At 39.7% G+C, this 16,428-nt stretch overlaps 1 protein-coding gene, 1 long non-coding RNA gene and 1 pseudogene across 3 annotated transcripts in view; 2 read left to right on the forward strand and 1 right to left on the reverse strand.

The window, feature by feature from the left end:
• Positions 1-13,309, reverse strand: part of LOC117097182 — an 89,716-nt gene extending 76,407 nt beyond the window's left edge. Inside the window, exon 1 of the long non-coding RNA XR_004442850.1 lies at positions 12,423-13,309. This is a non-coding gene — a long non-coding RNA (uncharacterized LOC117097182). The remainder of the gene's footprint in view (positions 1-12,422) is intronic.
• Positions 2,088-2,719, forward strand: LOC117097176 (annotated as a pseudogene). Its single transcript, XR_004442847.1, has one exon. The product of XR_004442847.1 is annotated as a 60S ribosomal protein L13a-like (transcript).
• Positions 13,310-13,735: 426 nt separating the features above from the next.
• Positions 13,736-16,226, forward strand: CSNK1A1L (casein kinase 1 alpha 1 like). Its single transcript, XM_033234784.1, has one exon. The coding sequence runs from the start codon at positions 14,231-14,233 to the stop codon at positions 15,242-15,244; it is 1,014 nt and encodes a 337-aa protein (XP_033090675.1). The 5' UTR covers positions 13,736-14,230; the 3' UTR covers positions 15,245-16,226.
• The last annotated feature ends 202 nt before the right edge of the window (positions 16,227-16,428 follow it).

The raw sequence follows: 16,428 nt of genomic DNA on the forward strand, positions 1-16,428 counted from the left end.
ATTATCACACCCTGGGGAAACTGGGCTGTGGAAAAAATTTAACTCTAGAGCACCTTCTGCCAAGAGTGAGATAAATTATCAGCAAGCCCACACGGTTTGGGCAGCAGCCCCAGTAGCTACCATAGCACGCCAAGGATAGAACAAAGCACCTAGTGGCATGGCACAAAGCAGTGAAATGTTGCTGAGCACTTGGGAAGCATTCCCTGGGGGCTATAGGAACACTGAGGAGAACTGTTGCTTTCCCTGAGCTGAGGGGCGCTACAGTCAGAGTGATCCACGATACAGGTGTTCAACGAAAGAACCTGTGAAATGTTTCTAGGAATAAAATCCGTAACGTTTTTCCTATCCCATATACAGGAAAATATTTTTTAAATAGTGTATTAGTGTCACATAATCTGTTTGCACTAGAATCATGCAGAAATGCTTCATTTCGTCAAAGACGCTGTTTATCTGAAAAAATAAGTCAGACTTAAGACTTCACTTTTCAAATAATATGAAATTTCTCTGTCATGCCATGTGAGATTTTCTTCGTTAAAAGCAAAATGAGGTCATGAAGTGTTGGACTAAATAATTCAAGTAGAAAATCTGTAATCTTTTATTTAGTTACCCATTTCAATTTGAGCTGTACAGTCTAAGTTTTCTACTACCCAAGTACTTTGGTCATGGTTGTTTTCAACAAAGCACGAACATCTTTGAATTTTCAGTTATCTAACATTTCAGAAATAGTTCAAACCACTTAAAAGTGAGAGAGGATATTTAAAGCAATGTTGTGTGAAAAATACCTCTATTTCTCTTCTTCCCACTGCCCTTGAACCCCCTCCCCCACCCCATTTCAACACAACCTAACTTCCCTCCAGCTAATCCCTATTTCTGTACTTACCTTCAAAGCTACACTTCTTATTGTGCACATTATTTTCCTCATTTCCCCACCCCTCATTCACTCCTCAACCCATTCCAATCTGGCTTCCATTCCCTTTGCTACACCAAAACCACTCTCCCTAAAGTCAATGAGCTCCATCTCTCAAAGATACTACTTCTCTGAAGAATTTTATACTCCTGGCGGGGGCGCAGTGGCTCATGCCTATAGTCCCAACACTTTGGGAGGCCAAAGCGGGTGTATTGCCTGAGGTCAGGAGTTCGAGACCAGCCTGGCCAACATAGTGAAACCCTGTCTCTCTAAAAAAAAAGTACAAAAATTAGCTGGCTCTGGTGGCAGGCACTAGTAATCCCAGCTACTCCAGGGGCTGAGGCAGGAGAATTGCTTGAATCCAGAAGGCAGAGGTTGCACCGAGCCAAGATCGCGCCATTGCACTCCAGCCTGGGCAACAAGAGTGAAAGTCTGCCTTAAAAAAAAAATGCCGGGCGCGGTGTCTCAAGCCTGTAATCCCAGCACTTTGGGAGGCCGAGACGGGCGGATCACGAGGTCAGGAGATCGAGACCATCCTGGCTAACACGGTGAAACCCCGTCTCTACTAAAAAATACAAAAAACTAGCCGGGCGGGGTGGCGGGCGCCTGTAGTCCCAGCTACTCGGGAGGCTGAGGAAGGAGAATGGCATAAACCCGGGAGGCGGAGCTTGCGTGAGCTCAGATCCGGCCACTGCACCCCAGCCTGGGCGACAGAGCAAGACTCCCCTCAAAAAAAAAGAAAAAAAGAAAAAAAAAAGAATTTTATACTGCTAACCACTTCTCTCTCCCCTTGCACCTATGGCTGCAGCCTCCTACATCTCTGGCCACATCTCAGTGCCAGACTTCTCACCCACCAGTCTTTAAATATTGATGCTCTTTCAAACTATCGCAAGGACAGAAAACCAAACACCGCATGTTCTCACTCATAGATGGGAATTAAACAATGAGATCACTTGGACACAGGAAGGGGAGCATCACACACCAGCGCCTGTCGTGGGGGGAGGGGGGAGGGATAGCATTAGGAGATATACCTAATGTAAATGACGAGTTAATGAGTGCAGCACACCAACATGGCACACGTATACATATGTAACAAACCTGCACGTTGTGAACATGTACCCCAGAACTTAAAGTATAATAAAAAATAAAATAAAATAGCTTTCCCAGGCGGCTGCCGAAGATGGCGGAGGTGCAGGTCATGGTGCTCGATAGTCGAGGCCACCTCCTGGGCCTAAACAAGTACTGCTGGGCTGGAAGGTGGTGGTCCTACACTGCCAAGGCAACAACATTTCTGGCAATTTCTACAGAAACAAGTTGAAGTACCTGGCTTTCCTCCGCAAGCGGACGAACACCAACCCTTTCGAGGCCCCTACCACTTCCGGGCCCCCACCACTTCCGGGCCCCCAGCCGCATCCTCCGGCTGACTGTGCGAGGCCAGGCTGCCCTGGACCGCCTCAGGGTGTTTGACTACATCCCACCGCCCTACAACAAGAAAAAGCAGATGGTGGTTCCTGCTGCCCTCAAGGTCGTGCGTCTGAAGCCCACAAGAAAGTTTGCCTATCTGGGGTGCCCGGCTTACGAGGTTGGCTGGAAGTACCAGGCAATGACAGCCACCCTGGAGGAGAAGAGGAAAGAGAAAGCCAAGATCCACTACCAGAGGAAGAAACAGCTCGTGATGCTACGGGAACAGGCTGAGAAGAACGTGGAGAAGAAAATTGACAAATACACACAGGTCCTCAAGACCCACGGACTCCTGGTCTGAGCCCAAAATAAAGACTGTTAATTCCTCAAAAAAATAAAATAAAATAAAAATAAATAAATATTGATGCTCTTTGTGTCTCAGCCGTGGGTCCTGTCTTCCCCGACACTAAACTAGTGATTGCACACACCTCACGGGGTGAAGCCCTCCACTGAAGGGAAAATCCAGTATCTAAAGGGGAAACCCAGCTCTGGGTCATTACTGGCATGCAGAAATAAAAAAATAAGTGTTGCCTGATTTTTCAGTTTTTCAAGAGTAGTTTAAATCTGGATCATGTGGAACCTCCTGATTTTTAAATACTGGCAAATAAATCATTTTCTAATAATTGTAAAAGCCAATTTGCTAATCAAAGTAAATCCAACATGCCTACTAGAATGTTTCTTATCTCTCTGCTCTACTCTTTATTCTCTTTTCGTAATCTCACCCATGCCCCATTGTTCAATGACTATATAAACACCAACTTGTAATGACTTATCCGTAGAGTAGGCCCTTTTTGAAGCTCCAGATAAATTCAAATGCCTACCCAACATTTTTACTTGGATGTCTTGAAAGTGCTTCATATTCAATATGTCCAAAACAGAATCCATGATCTCCTAATCTGATTCTCTTAGAAGAGCAGACTTGTTTTATTGTCTCCAATAAATGACATAATTATGGTTACTAACAGCTATGTGTCAGGTGCAGTTGGGCATATGTATATGCAAAGGTGTATAAATATATATTTGAGCCATATATATGTTTGTAATATATATTTGAGTATGTGATATCTATGTGAGATATATAGCTTATATATGTGATATAGATACGTATATGTGTATCAGTATTATAGCACTAGTGTTGCCAGAATATAGTAAAGAATTATCTGTTAGAAAATAATGATAAGACTTGGAATTGACTCAGAAGAGAACAGCTTACATGACAGTCACAGTGAGGAAGGTGTCAACTCAATATAAGGCAGAATGTCTTATATTGGATGCCATAATGCTCAAGGGTCTCCTTGAGGAAGGAAGGATTTATTCCACTAGCTGCAGGTGGACTGCCAGAAGATGTGCCTCAGTTTTTAACCTTCCTTGGGGATGGCTCCAGCTGAAGAGACTTGCCTTGCCAAGATGGCGCCTCCTTTTGGGAAAGCCAGCCTGCAATGACTGGTCATGATGGTGGTATAAAGGCCCAGCCCTCCAGCCCAAACTCATGATAACTCTGGGGGGCCACTGAAGGTCCAAACTCACCATGGGTTCAACTAAAGGCTTTGTCCTCAGCCCTATAGTATCTCCTTCTCTCCCTTCCTCAGGGGTGATGCCATGGGAATTCCCTCTTGCATGCCCCGCACCTCAATTTTCCTAAGTCTGCTAACTGAAGAGCCCAGTTTCAGAAACTTGCCCAATGGCAAGTGGAATGCTTGCATCCTAAATAGTCTGAGTGCATTGCTGGAAATGGCCAAACAATGATAGGGTTGTTATTTTTGAATGTTACAGAAAAGATGCATACATTGGATGTCTTCTAATGTTCCTTTCAAATGTAAGGTTTTATTCTCAGTTTTGAATATTGGAAATCATATAATTAACATAATTTATTTACAGAGAACTTTACAGATTATACATATTATCTCATTCAAGCCTCCCCAAAACCAAATGAAGTAGGTGGAGTATTAACCCCATCTTACAGAGGAGAAAAACAAGGCTCAGAACATTATTTGGTCCAAGGGCACCTATTTATTAAATAAAGGATCTAGTACTTGAACCAAGCTCTTCTCACATTTAGCATATAACCAGGATTTCTTTCACCATATCAATTATATGAAAGGACCATGGGTTTTTATAAAAATACTATATAACCAAAAAAGATACTAAACTTTTAATTTGCTTTGCTATCACCAGTATTTTTAATGAGTTTTTTTAAATCATTGAAAATGCAGCTGTATTTCTATTTGCCAGGTCTAAGTAATTCCATCCAAGAATTTTGATGGGATCTTTGAGATTTGCAGGATTCCTTTATTATTTCATTTGACTCTATATGAGAGTCTGCCTTTCTGTTCAGTTGTATGGAAATGTTCTATGATATATACCTGGCAGTACATATTTCATTGCCTCCAGACTGCCAGGACAAAAGCCAGAGATCCCTTAGCAAACTGTTGCATGTTAACAAGAACATTACAATAGCAGGTGAAGGAAGCTTTGCACAAAATATTTCTGAAATAAAATGTTAGCAGGTAGACTCTATTCTAGCAACCACCAAACCAGACAAAGGAAAGCCTAGCCCTTCAGATTACCGGAACTTGAGATTTTGTGGTAGAAAAACTTAAACAAAAGCCAGACAAGTGCCTTGCTATCATCTTCAGAGTTACATTAGATTATCAGAATGGATGGAAGACTGAACTACTATACTCTGAAGAGAGACAAAAACATCTTCCCCTGGCTCCCAATTGTGTCCTTCAACACAATAGTATAATCCAAATTAACCTTACAAGAGCAACATGAATCCAGAAGTCTTCATGGACTCTAATCAGACAATATGAGCCTTTCCATCAAAGACTATTTCATACCTGACTTTATGGAACCCCCTTGGAGGATCTTGGAAGGGAAGAGATTTTGTAGTTATGAAATCCAAGTGTACTTTGTTACCATTTTTCTTCTTTCAGGCAAAAACGAGGGTTTAGTGTGCACCAGACCAAGTCAAGGGCTTTGCATGCATTATTTCAATGAATCCTAGCTGCAGTTTTGAGTTTGCTATTAATATGTCCTTTATGCAAATGAAAAAAGTGAAGCTCACTTTTCCTAGGATCATTTGGCTTGTAAGTGGCAGAGCTAGTGTTTGGCTTTCTTTAGCATCTGCGCTCTTCACAGCTCCACACTGCCTTTTCTAAGTCCTTCAAAATGAAAAACATTTAGTCATCTAAATTTTCCACAAAATGTAACACAAAATTGTAGATCGTGCTATGCAATCTTCAGATTATGTTAAAACTGAGTAAAATCCACCTGGTTCAGCAGCAAGAACTCTAACTGAACAGAAAATAGGATCTTTACAACTCTACTGTGTATGCGGCAACCTGGGCTATAGTGTAGATGGGGATATTGACAGGAATCCTACTCTGACCAGTGGGCTTGCCACTCCAGATTTAAGGAGTCAAAGGAAATAGCTCTAATTGACGTGATTTTGAGTTTTCTTGAAAAGCAAAAGACAATTAATATTTTAAAGGGCCACAAATTACAAGAATAATCAAAATGCAGTTTCTAGGATTCTAGAGGCCAAAGAAATGGCAGAAAAATAGAATAGTTTCTGTCAGGAGCCAGAGTTACTGGAAATACATTTGACAACAAGAATTTAAAGACTATTACAGAAACATATGTCATAAAACATCACATCCCATTCAAGGGATCTAAGGTTTCAAATAAAGAAGTTAAATCTTCTATATCACACAAAATATTTCTGTACGTGGCCTAAAAGAACAAAATATGAACATATTGCTATTTCCTTCCAGTCCTGCAAACTACCATAGCTCTGTTGAATACTACTACGCCAAGTAATTGTGGACAAGATTTGGAGAACTGGTTCTCACTTTCTCCACAAGTCACTGAAAACCACGACATGATTATTAGAAATACAGGAAAGAACAATACCGATGCTTATAAAAGAGAAAATGAAATGAATAAAAGACCAGGCCAGATTATTAAGGCAGTGAAACTACTGTTTATGATATTTTAATGGTAAGTATACATCACTGTACATTTGTCCAAACCCATAGAATGTATGACGAACACTAAGAGTGAACCCTAATGTAAACTATGGACTTTGAGTGATAATGAGGTATGAATGGTTCATCAATTGTAATAAACGTACCACTCTGGTGCCAAATGTTGATGGTGAGGGGGGCTATGCATGCCTGGCAGGGGGTAGGGAGGATACGGGAACTCTGTACTGTCTGCTCAATTTTGCTATGAACCTAAAACTTCTAAAAAAAAAAAGTCTTTAAAAGAAGATGACTAGCCTGGGGTCACATGACAGAGGTTGGGAGACCTACAGAGGTCCATAGGCAACATCTTAAAGTAACAGAGGATGAGTAAACCAAACTCCACAGCTCTACCCTGCTACCTTCCAGTTATTTGCTCCATTATGCCAAAATAGTCACAGAATATTTACAACCCTCTCCTCCTTGTACTCTTCATGTTGTTTGCATAGAGTTGTCTACTTTTAAAAATGTATTATAAGTGTGTCTATTTTATTCCATTTACTTATTTTTTAATTAATTTATTTTTGTAGAGATAGGGTCTCATTCTATTGCCCAGACTGGAGTGCACTGGTGCCATCATAGCTCACTGCAGTCTCAAACTCAAACTCAAGTGATCCTCCTGCCTCAGCCTCTCAAAGTGTTAGGATTATGGGCATGAGCCACAGGGTCTGGCCTTAGTGTGCCTATTTTAAAAGGAAATACTCGCAAAGTAATGAGTCAGTAAAATCTATTATTGAACATTTTAGTTGCAAAATTAACAGTTACTGATGTTCACTATACAAAAATTGGTCTATAATATTTCCTTTCTGCAGCAAAGTTTAGCATAGCAAGCAGTAATTTTAGCACGTATAAAAAGTATTAAAAGCTGTGTGATGGGTACATGAAGGATTATTACATTATTATCTACTTCTGTACCTGTTTGAAATTCTCTTTGATATAAAGGTTTTCTTTTTTTAAAAAAACTGAACTATAAAACCTGCTTAATGTACCAATAAGTCTACATAAGGCAATTTAATTGCTGTCAGATTGTGTTATTATAGTCATAGAAAAATATTCTATATTCTATAGCACCATCATCCTAAAGCATAGCATAGTATTTAAGGATCTGAGTTCAGGAATCAGACTGCCAAGGTGCATTCCACATACTTCACTTCTTAGCTGTTAAAACCTTGGAAAAGTTATTTTGCTTAAGCTCCAATTTCTGCACCCAGAAAGGGAATAACATCACCATAAAGCCATTATGAGAATTAAATGACATAAAATGTGTGTAAAGTCACAGCACAATGTCTGCCTCATAATATGTGTTCAATAAATATAAGCTACTATTAATATTGCAAGGTTCTCATAGATATTAAAGTTAAAAGAAGCAGTAAAGCCAATAAAGAGCTCTAATCTATAGATGGGGAGTGAGTTCAGAGTCACAATTCAGAAATTAAAAAACATTTCCCCATTCTAGTGTATTCCTAAATTTTTCCTATTAGAAGATATTTTATATAATAAATTAGAATATATTTATTAATTAATTAGAATATATTTATTAGAATATATTCTAGGCCGGGCACGGTGGCTCAAGCCTGTAATCCCAGGACTTTGGGAGGCCGAGACGGGCGGATCACGAGGTCAGGAGATCGAGACCATCCTGGCTAACACGGTGAAACCCCATCTCTACTAAAAATACAAAAACTAGCCGGGCGAGGTGGCGGGCGCCTGTAGTCCCAGCTACTCGGGAGGCTGAGGCAGGAGAATGGCGTAAACCCGGGAGGCGGAGCTTGCAGTGAGCTGAGATCTGGCCACCGCACTCCAGTGCGGGCGACAGAGCGAGACTCTGCCTCAAAAAAAAAAAAAAAATATATATATATATATATATATATATATATTCTAATAAATTAGAATTTAGAATTTACGAAAATTTTACAAAAATAAAAGAAATTGTAAAATCCTAGCATAGTCTTTTAACACCAGTTAAATAATCCAAAGAAAGTTTTGCCATTGATTCAATCAATCAGTTGTCAAGTTGACTTTGGCTTTTACTTCTCACCAGGCCTTCTGGTGGCACCTCCTCTGTGGTCTGTCTCACACTTAGCCAAAGATAAGTGGGTTATTTGGATTCTCTCATAGTCTCCCCTGCATAGATACATGGAGAACTACCTGAACAGCTAGTCTTTTCCTTTCATTTGCCACAAAGGTTGCTATTTCTACTGACAACACCACTAGGTGTGAAGTTTTTCCACACTGTGCACCAAACTAAATGATCCCCCTTTGGCAAGGAAGCTGCTGGTTTTCATGTTCAGCAGTGCCCTCATAAACTTCTCAACAGATCCATCTTGGGAACAGGGTACAGAAGACATGGAAAGGAGAAGCCCCAGATAAGAATGCCATAGACTCCCATTGTTCCTCCTAACTTACATTTAGGAAAGGAGAAGCCCCAGATAAGAATGTCATAGACTCCCATTGCTCCTACTAACTTACATTTAGCATTTTTTTGTGGATAATTGCTTCTCAATTTGTTGTATGTCTTTGGTGAATTTCAAGAGCACTGAAATGGTTGTTTTAGACCATACTGTCCAGTTTTATTATTGTATAATATTTTATTAGAAAAAAATTAAAACATACAATGTTCATCACGAAGGTAAATAGTAAGACATGTTCTAAATTGTCTAACTGGTTGCCATTATTATTAGTATTTTGTTTTGTAGACAACAATTATATGCAAAATAAAATGTTCATCCAATCTCAATGCAATATTGGCCCTTGTCTAGACAGTGTTTTTATGAGGACTTACATTATCTAATATTTAAATTATTCAAGTTCCTTAAAATGTAAGGATTCCAAAAGCTGGTACTAAATAATAATTCATTATTTAGAAACTCCTTTATCTCAAAAAATATGTCTTTTCTGACAGATCATTAGGACTACTGTTTTTTAAAAAAAACAGGATGCTAGACATGTACTGTTAAAAAGAGTGTATGATGATTGGATAAAATTAAATATCTCTGTGAACATAATTATAAGGAACCAGGTTGAGACTTGAAAAATAAATATATTTGACTGCAGAACCCAGAGTTATAAAAAATATTTGTACTCTGCTGGAGATGCTCTCTCTTAGACAAAATTGTCAAAAAGGAACTTCACCGGAACTAAGTGCAAGCCTGTGTATGCACATTCAGGATGCACTAAACTGTAGTTCAGCCAATCCCTTTATTTTCCAATCCATTGTTCACCCTAATCACAGTCAAACTAATCACAAGACGAATCCATAGGCTAATTAAAGCAACCTAAATTAATGGATCATTTATACTCAGCCTCATTCATTTTAAACATCTGACATAATTACAATTTGCGGCTTTCTCTTTGTATTAGAGTGGATAGCTGTTAGAACTTAAGCACAATTAGCTGAAAGGAACTGGAAGATGCAATAAGTGTGATATTATGTTACGAACTGTTTTTACGTAATTTTTCTGATCTTTAAATAAAGTAACAAAGTTAATGAATGATCTGCCAACAACTTGAATGGTCTTAATAAAGTGATAATCTGCAAGAAAAAGCAAAAGAGGTTACACAACTCCTCACTGCTCTGGAAAGAAGTCTAGAAAGGTGCCAAAATTGCAATAATTTCATGGGAACCAAACAAAAAAAGTAATGATTTTTAAGGCTAAAATTGCACCCTACATTCTCAATATAGTAAAATTGGTATTTAGAAGTGTTTTCTTTTTTCCAGATATTGCAAGTTCCAAAATGAGTGAACAGAAAGATGCAGAGCCATGTAGAAAATATTCTTTCATGAAGAAAAATCCAGCACATTACAATGATGCCCTCTGCTGTGATTTTTGATACTACACCAAACAGCCTCATTTCCAATATGTCTCATTGTCTTTGCAGTGCCAATACTTCCAGAAAGCTTTGAGGAAAAAATGACTTAAATCCTTCTATAAAGTTAGTGATCTCCAGGATCTTTTTAAAACTGAAGTGATTGATTCTGGGTAATGTTATTCTGAACATGGTGTTTGAGCCACATAAACTTCAGTAAATCCCTTAGTGACAGCATTATTTATTTAAGAACATATTTTCATTTATTTTGTATTCTATTTAAATAGTTCCAAAAGGAGATGATATTCACACCAAATGGTTTCTGTAATGACAACTGCTGACCCAATTTGATAGTCAAAAAAATTTTTTTTTTTACTTAGAAATTTTTGTGTCTCAAATGACCTTTCTACTAAAGTGTCTCCATTTCCTGGGAAAAGATATCAAGAAGCCCGGAAAATTAACCCCAAAATTCATATGAGACTAAAATCAATGCCATTTGAGTATCATTTCTTAATTGCCAAAAGCAGATGTGGACTTACAGGGAAGTGAATAAAGCCTCTTTTGCAAGGTCCCTTCTAAGTGTTAGGAGTGGACAGGAGTTGTGAAGTATTTCACGCAGGGAGGAGAAGTCAGATTGCATTGTGGGAACATTTCTACATAAGAATTTCTGATCAATTGCATCAAGATAGCTTAGGGGATAAAGAAAGAGACCTGAACCTCTAACAGTCAAGTAAATTGTAATGATTTCTTTTCCTAAGTTAAATATTTCATGCCTGTTTGTTGTTGCTTGTTGTTATTGTTATTATTGTTTTTCTTAAAGAGGGCCACAAAAAAAATTGTATAAAGTTCAGGACCGACAAAACCTGAATTGGTTGTTAGACAGTACAATACTACCCAGTACAATCCTGCCCAGAATACGTTATTTTATTTTTACTGGGGTCAGCTTGTATTAATAGAAATTATTTTAGAGGCACTTTTGAAACCAAGGCTAAATCATAGCTTTAAAATGCATTGGTAAAATACTTTATACAATTAAGGGAAAGAAAGAGAACTAATATATTCCCAACAGTGAAGCCACCCAGCGTTCAGGGGCCTCTAGCTGTTGATACCTATGTAGGGGTTAAAAGTACTGGCTTTGGAGCCAGGCTACCCTGGATTTCCATTCTGAATCCATCATTCCCTATCTATGCCACCTTTGGTGAGTCACTCACACCCTGCAAATAGGAGGCATTCAGTAACTATTTGTTGAGTGAATGAATAAATAATGCATCAATCCCACACACTGTCCAGAAAACTTTATCAAATACAGTAGTTCAATTTAATTCCATTTTAAAAACTATTTGCTGCACATCTTTTAGAGAAAAATTTTGGACAAAAGCGTGGGAGGGGATGCAAGAGTTTAAGCAAAGTGTTGTTTGGGTTTAAAAAGCGTATTTAAATCTGGTTGAGGAGATTGGAAAAGGTTTCATGGAGCAAACAGCATTTAGGGAGGAGCCCTGAGATTATTAGGATTAGACCTGGGCGATGTGAAAGATAAAGCAGGCTGGAAGCATTTCAGGCTGAGAAAGCGACACCATAAGCCAAGACCCAAAGATGAAAAAAAATGCAGGGAGTATGTGTTTAGGGAAAAATCAGCAGCCCCACTGGCTTGTGGTAAGAGAATTCATGGGAGACTGGACTGGAAGCTATTCAGGGTCATATCACCACTTCAGTCACTGATCCTCCCCATTCTGGAGATGCTGACAACTTCCCTGTAAGTGAAGGTTCACCCAACCACCATTATAAGTTACACTTGACTTCTTTATAGACAGTGCCTTTATTTAACTGATACGAAGAAGTACGGGACTCAGTAAACAATTAATAAATTATAATTAAACTCTTCTTGTTCCAGTATTGAAAGGGAATTTTTTAATTCAAGCTTTTGTCCAAGGATGGGTTATCCATATCTTTTCTGAATAGCGACTTCTTTCACATAGAGATCATTTGAATTTCAAGGTTCAAGTTGAAGCTATTGACTGGAAGACTAAAAGGGAAGGAAGCGTAATGGGCATTGGGTTAACAACATAAATTTTGTTCTAGGTTATTAGAAGGGAAATTGTTCTCCAGGCAAATTTTGACAAAGTTGGATGAGTAAATGAAAGAAATGCCATTCTAGTTGGTACAGTATAAAAAGTAGCTGCCTTGGGCCAGACTTCAATTTCAAATTGGCCTCCAACACTTACCTGTAGTGTGGTGTTGGGCAATTCATCTAACCTCTCTATGCCTTGATTTCCACTTGTATAAAATGAGAAGTATAATCACAATAATAAAATATGCCAGCAGTATACTGTATTACTATCCACCTGTGGGAGGAGTATGTATTTTCACTCCACTGTCTTTGGAACTGGCCATGTGATGTGTTTTGCCCAGTGGAATGTGACATTTGCCACTCCTTTTATTATGAGAACAGCATGCTCCTAAGGAAGCTGCTCTTTCAGTCGGCATTCTAGAACAAAGAGGACACAGGAAGCAGAGATGCAGCTGATCTACAGCTTACATAAAACCTGAATGATAAATAAACTTTGTCATTGTAAGTCACTGAGATTTGCGAGTTGTTCCTGCTGCAAAGCCAAGTAATACACTGTGCCACCCACCTCACATATTTGTCTTAGGCGAACTTTAAAAATGTTTTAAAGCACTTTATAATGTTCTGTGCCCGTCTATGTCTCAAAGCAGCTCCTTCTCTCGCCATAGATTGATGCAGGTCAGAAAAGTTGGAAACCACACTAACTTATGTGAGACAGTGAAGTGGGAATACCTACTTTCAAAGCTGTACCTCCCTCTCCTGCCCTTCTGCCATTGGTTCCCAAATTCGTTGCTACTGCCCCGTTAGGATTATACTCAGTTCCTATCCCATATCCTCATAAAACAAAATAATCGCACAGGTTTTGTTATTTGTGATGTGAACTCTCATAAAAATATTGAAATGGTACCGCTTTTTCTGTTAGTGTTGGCCCCAATTCTCTTTGAGAAAATGGTCAGAACTGCCGGCATCTGTTTCTTCTCTCTATTTTGGTTAAATTTTACTTGAATCCTTCATTTAGTCAGTTTTGCCAGAACTTCTCTGTGGAAACCTATTTAAATTCAAAGCACTCTATGAAAAAATTTCAAAAGGATCGCTTAAAAAAATACACACACACATTTCAATTTAACTAGCAGTAAGTAACTCTTGTTGACTAAACTCAATAAAGAAGCAACCACTGAGACCACAGAGAAAAAGCCCAAGGGGTGGCACCCCGACTGGCATTAACCCAGGCAGACATGATGGCTAGGGAAGTAGGTGGGACAATGACTAGGCCCAAAAACAAGAAAATCTTTGTTATAAAAGCCTCCCATTTCTGCACAATTAAGTTGAAAGAAGGTGAGCTTCGAGTTACATAAGCCTAGGCAGTTTTGAATTCCAGCTGGCCTACAATCTCTTGTAACCTTAGGCCACTTACCTGAGACAGCCTTTCTTACCCAATGAATCAGGGAAAATAATAGCTATCTCACAAGACGAGCAAGTTCGTGTTAAATGGAATAAGATGAGTGGAACACCTAACACAGGACTCAAACATTAATAGCGTCTCCAAAAATTCTCGATTTGTGGTTGGCTGAGGCGGAGGAACAAGATGGCGGCGCTGGCGGCGTGACGGGGCCCTCGGGCCCACAGCCGTTGGCAGCGGTGGCAGCGGTATCGCTGCCACAACTCACTGTGCCCCCTTTCTCAGCCCGCGACGTCGCCGCGACAGCGAGGCAGCCACCGCCACCCAGAAAGAGGTGGTGGCCCAGCCTGGCAACCTTAAGAAACCCTCGAAAACTGTGGCCTGGTGGAAACCCTGGTGTGCTCTGGGGATCAGGCTGACTCCAGGCCCTGTAACACCGGGAAAGGCCTCGGTGGCCATTTCCAGCAGCCCTCACCCTCAGCCTTGTGGGCTGGCGAGCCCCGGAGGCCTCCATCCTCCCCTAGAGGGGTCAGGGCTGAGCCCAGCCTCCATCTTTGCCTCTCACGATGGCAAACAACAGCGGCTCCAAGGCCGAACTCGTTGTGGGAGGGAAATACAAACTGGTGCGGAAGATCGGGTCTGGTTCCTTCGGAGACGTTTATCTGGGGATCACCACCACCAATGGCGAGGAAGTAGCAGTGAAGCTGGAATCTCAGAAGGCCAAGCACCCCCAGTTGTTGTATGAGAGCAAGCTCTACACGATTCTTCAAGGTGGAGTTGGCATCCCCCACATGCACTGGTACGGTCAGGAAAAAGACAGCAATGTGCTAGTCATGGACCTTCTGGGACCCAGCCTCGAAGACCTCTTTAATTTCTGTTCAAGAAGGTTCACCATGAAAACTGTACTTATGTTAGCCGACCAGATGATCAGCAGAATTGAATATGTGCATACAAAGAATTTTCTACACCGAGACATTAAACCAGATAACTTCCTGATGGGTACTGGGCGCCACTGTAATAAGTTGTTCCTTATTGATTTTGGTTTGGCCAAAAAGTACAGAGACAACAGGACTAGGCAACACATACCGTACAGAGAAGATAAACACCTCATTGGCACTGTCCGATATGCCAGCATCAATGCACATCTTGGTATTGAGCAGAGCCGCCGAGATGACATGGAATCCTTAGGCTACGTTTTCATGTATTTTAATAGAACCAGCCTGCCGTGGCAAGGACTAAAGGCTATAACAAAAAAACAAAAATATGAAAAAATTAGTGAGAAGAAGATGTCCACCCCTGTTGAAGTTTTATGTAAGGGGTTTCCTGCAGAATTCGCCATGTACTTGAACTACTGTCGTGGGCTGCGCTTTGAGGAAGTCCCAGATTACATGTATCTGAGGCAGCTATTCCGCATTCTTTTCAGGACCCTGAACCACCAATATGACTACACATTTGACTGGACGATGTTAAAGCAGAAAGCAGCACAGCAAGCAGCTTCCTCCAGTGGGCAGGGTCAGCAGGCCCAAACCCAGACAGGCAAGCAAACTGAAAAAAACAAGAATAATGTGAAAGATAACTAAGCGTGAATGAGGAACAGAAGAAGCAGAGCAGATGATTCGAGCAGCATTTGTTTCTCCCCACATCTAGAAATTGTAGTTCATAGGCACACTAGCTAGTGGCTGTGGACAACCATTTACTTGGCGTAAAAAACTTTATTTCAATATAAACTGACTGTGGGGAGCGTGGGTGATGCTGTATCCCAAGGTGTAGACGCTGTAATTGTGAATATTAACTGAGGTAGTGAAACATGGTGTCTGGTTTCCTATTGCATTTATTCAAGTAGAAAAATTAACTAAATGGTTGACACACACGAATTGGTGGAGACATTGTCCATATGCCAATTTTTTGTTAAAACTTTTTATTTTGAACTAGACTGCTTTGAGATCTCATTTCAGAAGAACAGTCTTCAGCCACAGCTGTGAAGGTTGTAAATGCTTACAATTGAGCATTTTTAGGGTTTCTCCATCCCTGGGGTCTGCAAATTGTTTACACAAAAAGCATTCTTAAAATGGTTGGCTTCTTGTTTGCAAGCCAGCTGATCTGGTAGCAACCAAAAATTCCAGTTTTGAGAATAGGAAAGATTCTGCCTGCTTACCTGTGAAGACATAAGAAAATCTTAGTAACTACCAGATTATCTTTAGAATTCCACATTAACTTTATCATGTTCTTGGTATTATAAAAACAACCACCACCACCATATTTGTCACAGAAAGTTAACATCTTACAACTGAACATGTATGGACATTGTTTAGATAAATGTAATCACTGTAAACACCTATATGATCTGGGATTTTGTTCGTATTTTGAAATGGGAGCTTTTATGTTTTACAAGTTCACTAAAAACAAAACCGTTTCTGTAAGGAAGTGATACGTTTTTAAACAACAACCAAAAAATGCCTTGCTGATTCACTAGGAAATAAAAATCTCCCCAATTTTTTGATAGTCAACTTAAAGTCATTTGTTACATGATATTCCTTTGCAAGTAAATTTTATTTCATGACATAACTTTTTTCAATGTTTTTATTCTAAAGTAATTATTTTGTATGAAGAGGAAATGTATTCTTTCATTTTTCTTTTTCTAATGACTTGTGGTACAGTATCTAGTACTGCAACTGTCAGAACTTGGTATTGTTACTTCTTCCACTGACTAATAGCTGAGCTGATTTCAAATAAGAATACAAGCATTGAAGGGTTTAACTACAAA

The sequence above is a fragment of the Trachypithecus francoisi genome, unplaced genomic scaffold (assembly GCF_009764315.1).
Source record: "Trachypithecus francoisi isolate TF-2019V2 unplaced genomic scaffold, Tfra_2.0 Contig01461, whole genome shotgun sequence".
Classification (NCBI taxonomy): domain Eukaryota; kingdom Metazoa; phylum Chordata; class Mammalia; order Primates; family Cercopithecidae; genus Trachypithecus; species Trachypithecus francoisi.

Excerpts from the sequence above, each read along its gene's own strand:
- CSNK1A1L (XM_033234784.1), top strand. The coding sequence starts at position 14,231 with ATGGCAAACAACAGCGGCTCCAAGGCCGAACTCGTTGTGGGAGGGAAA.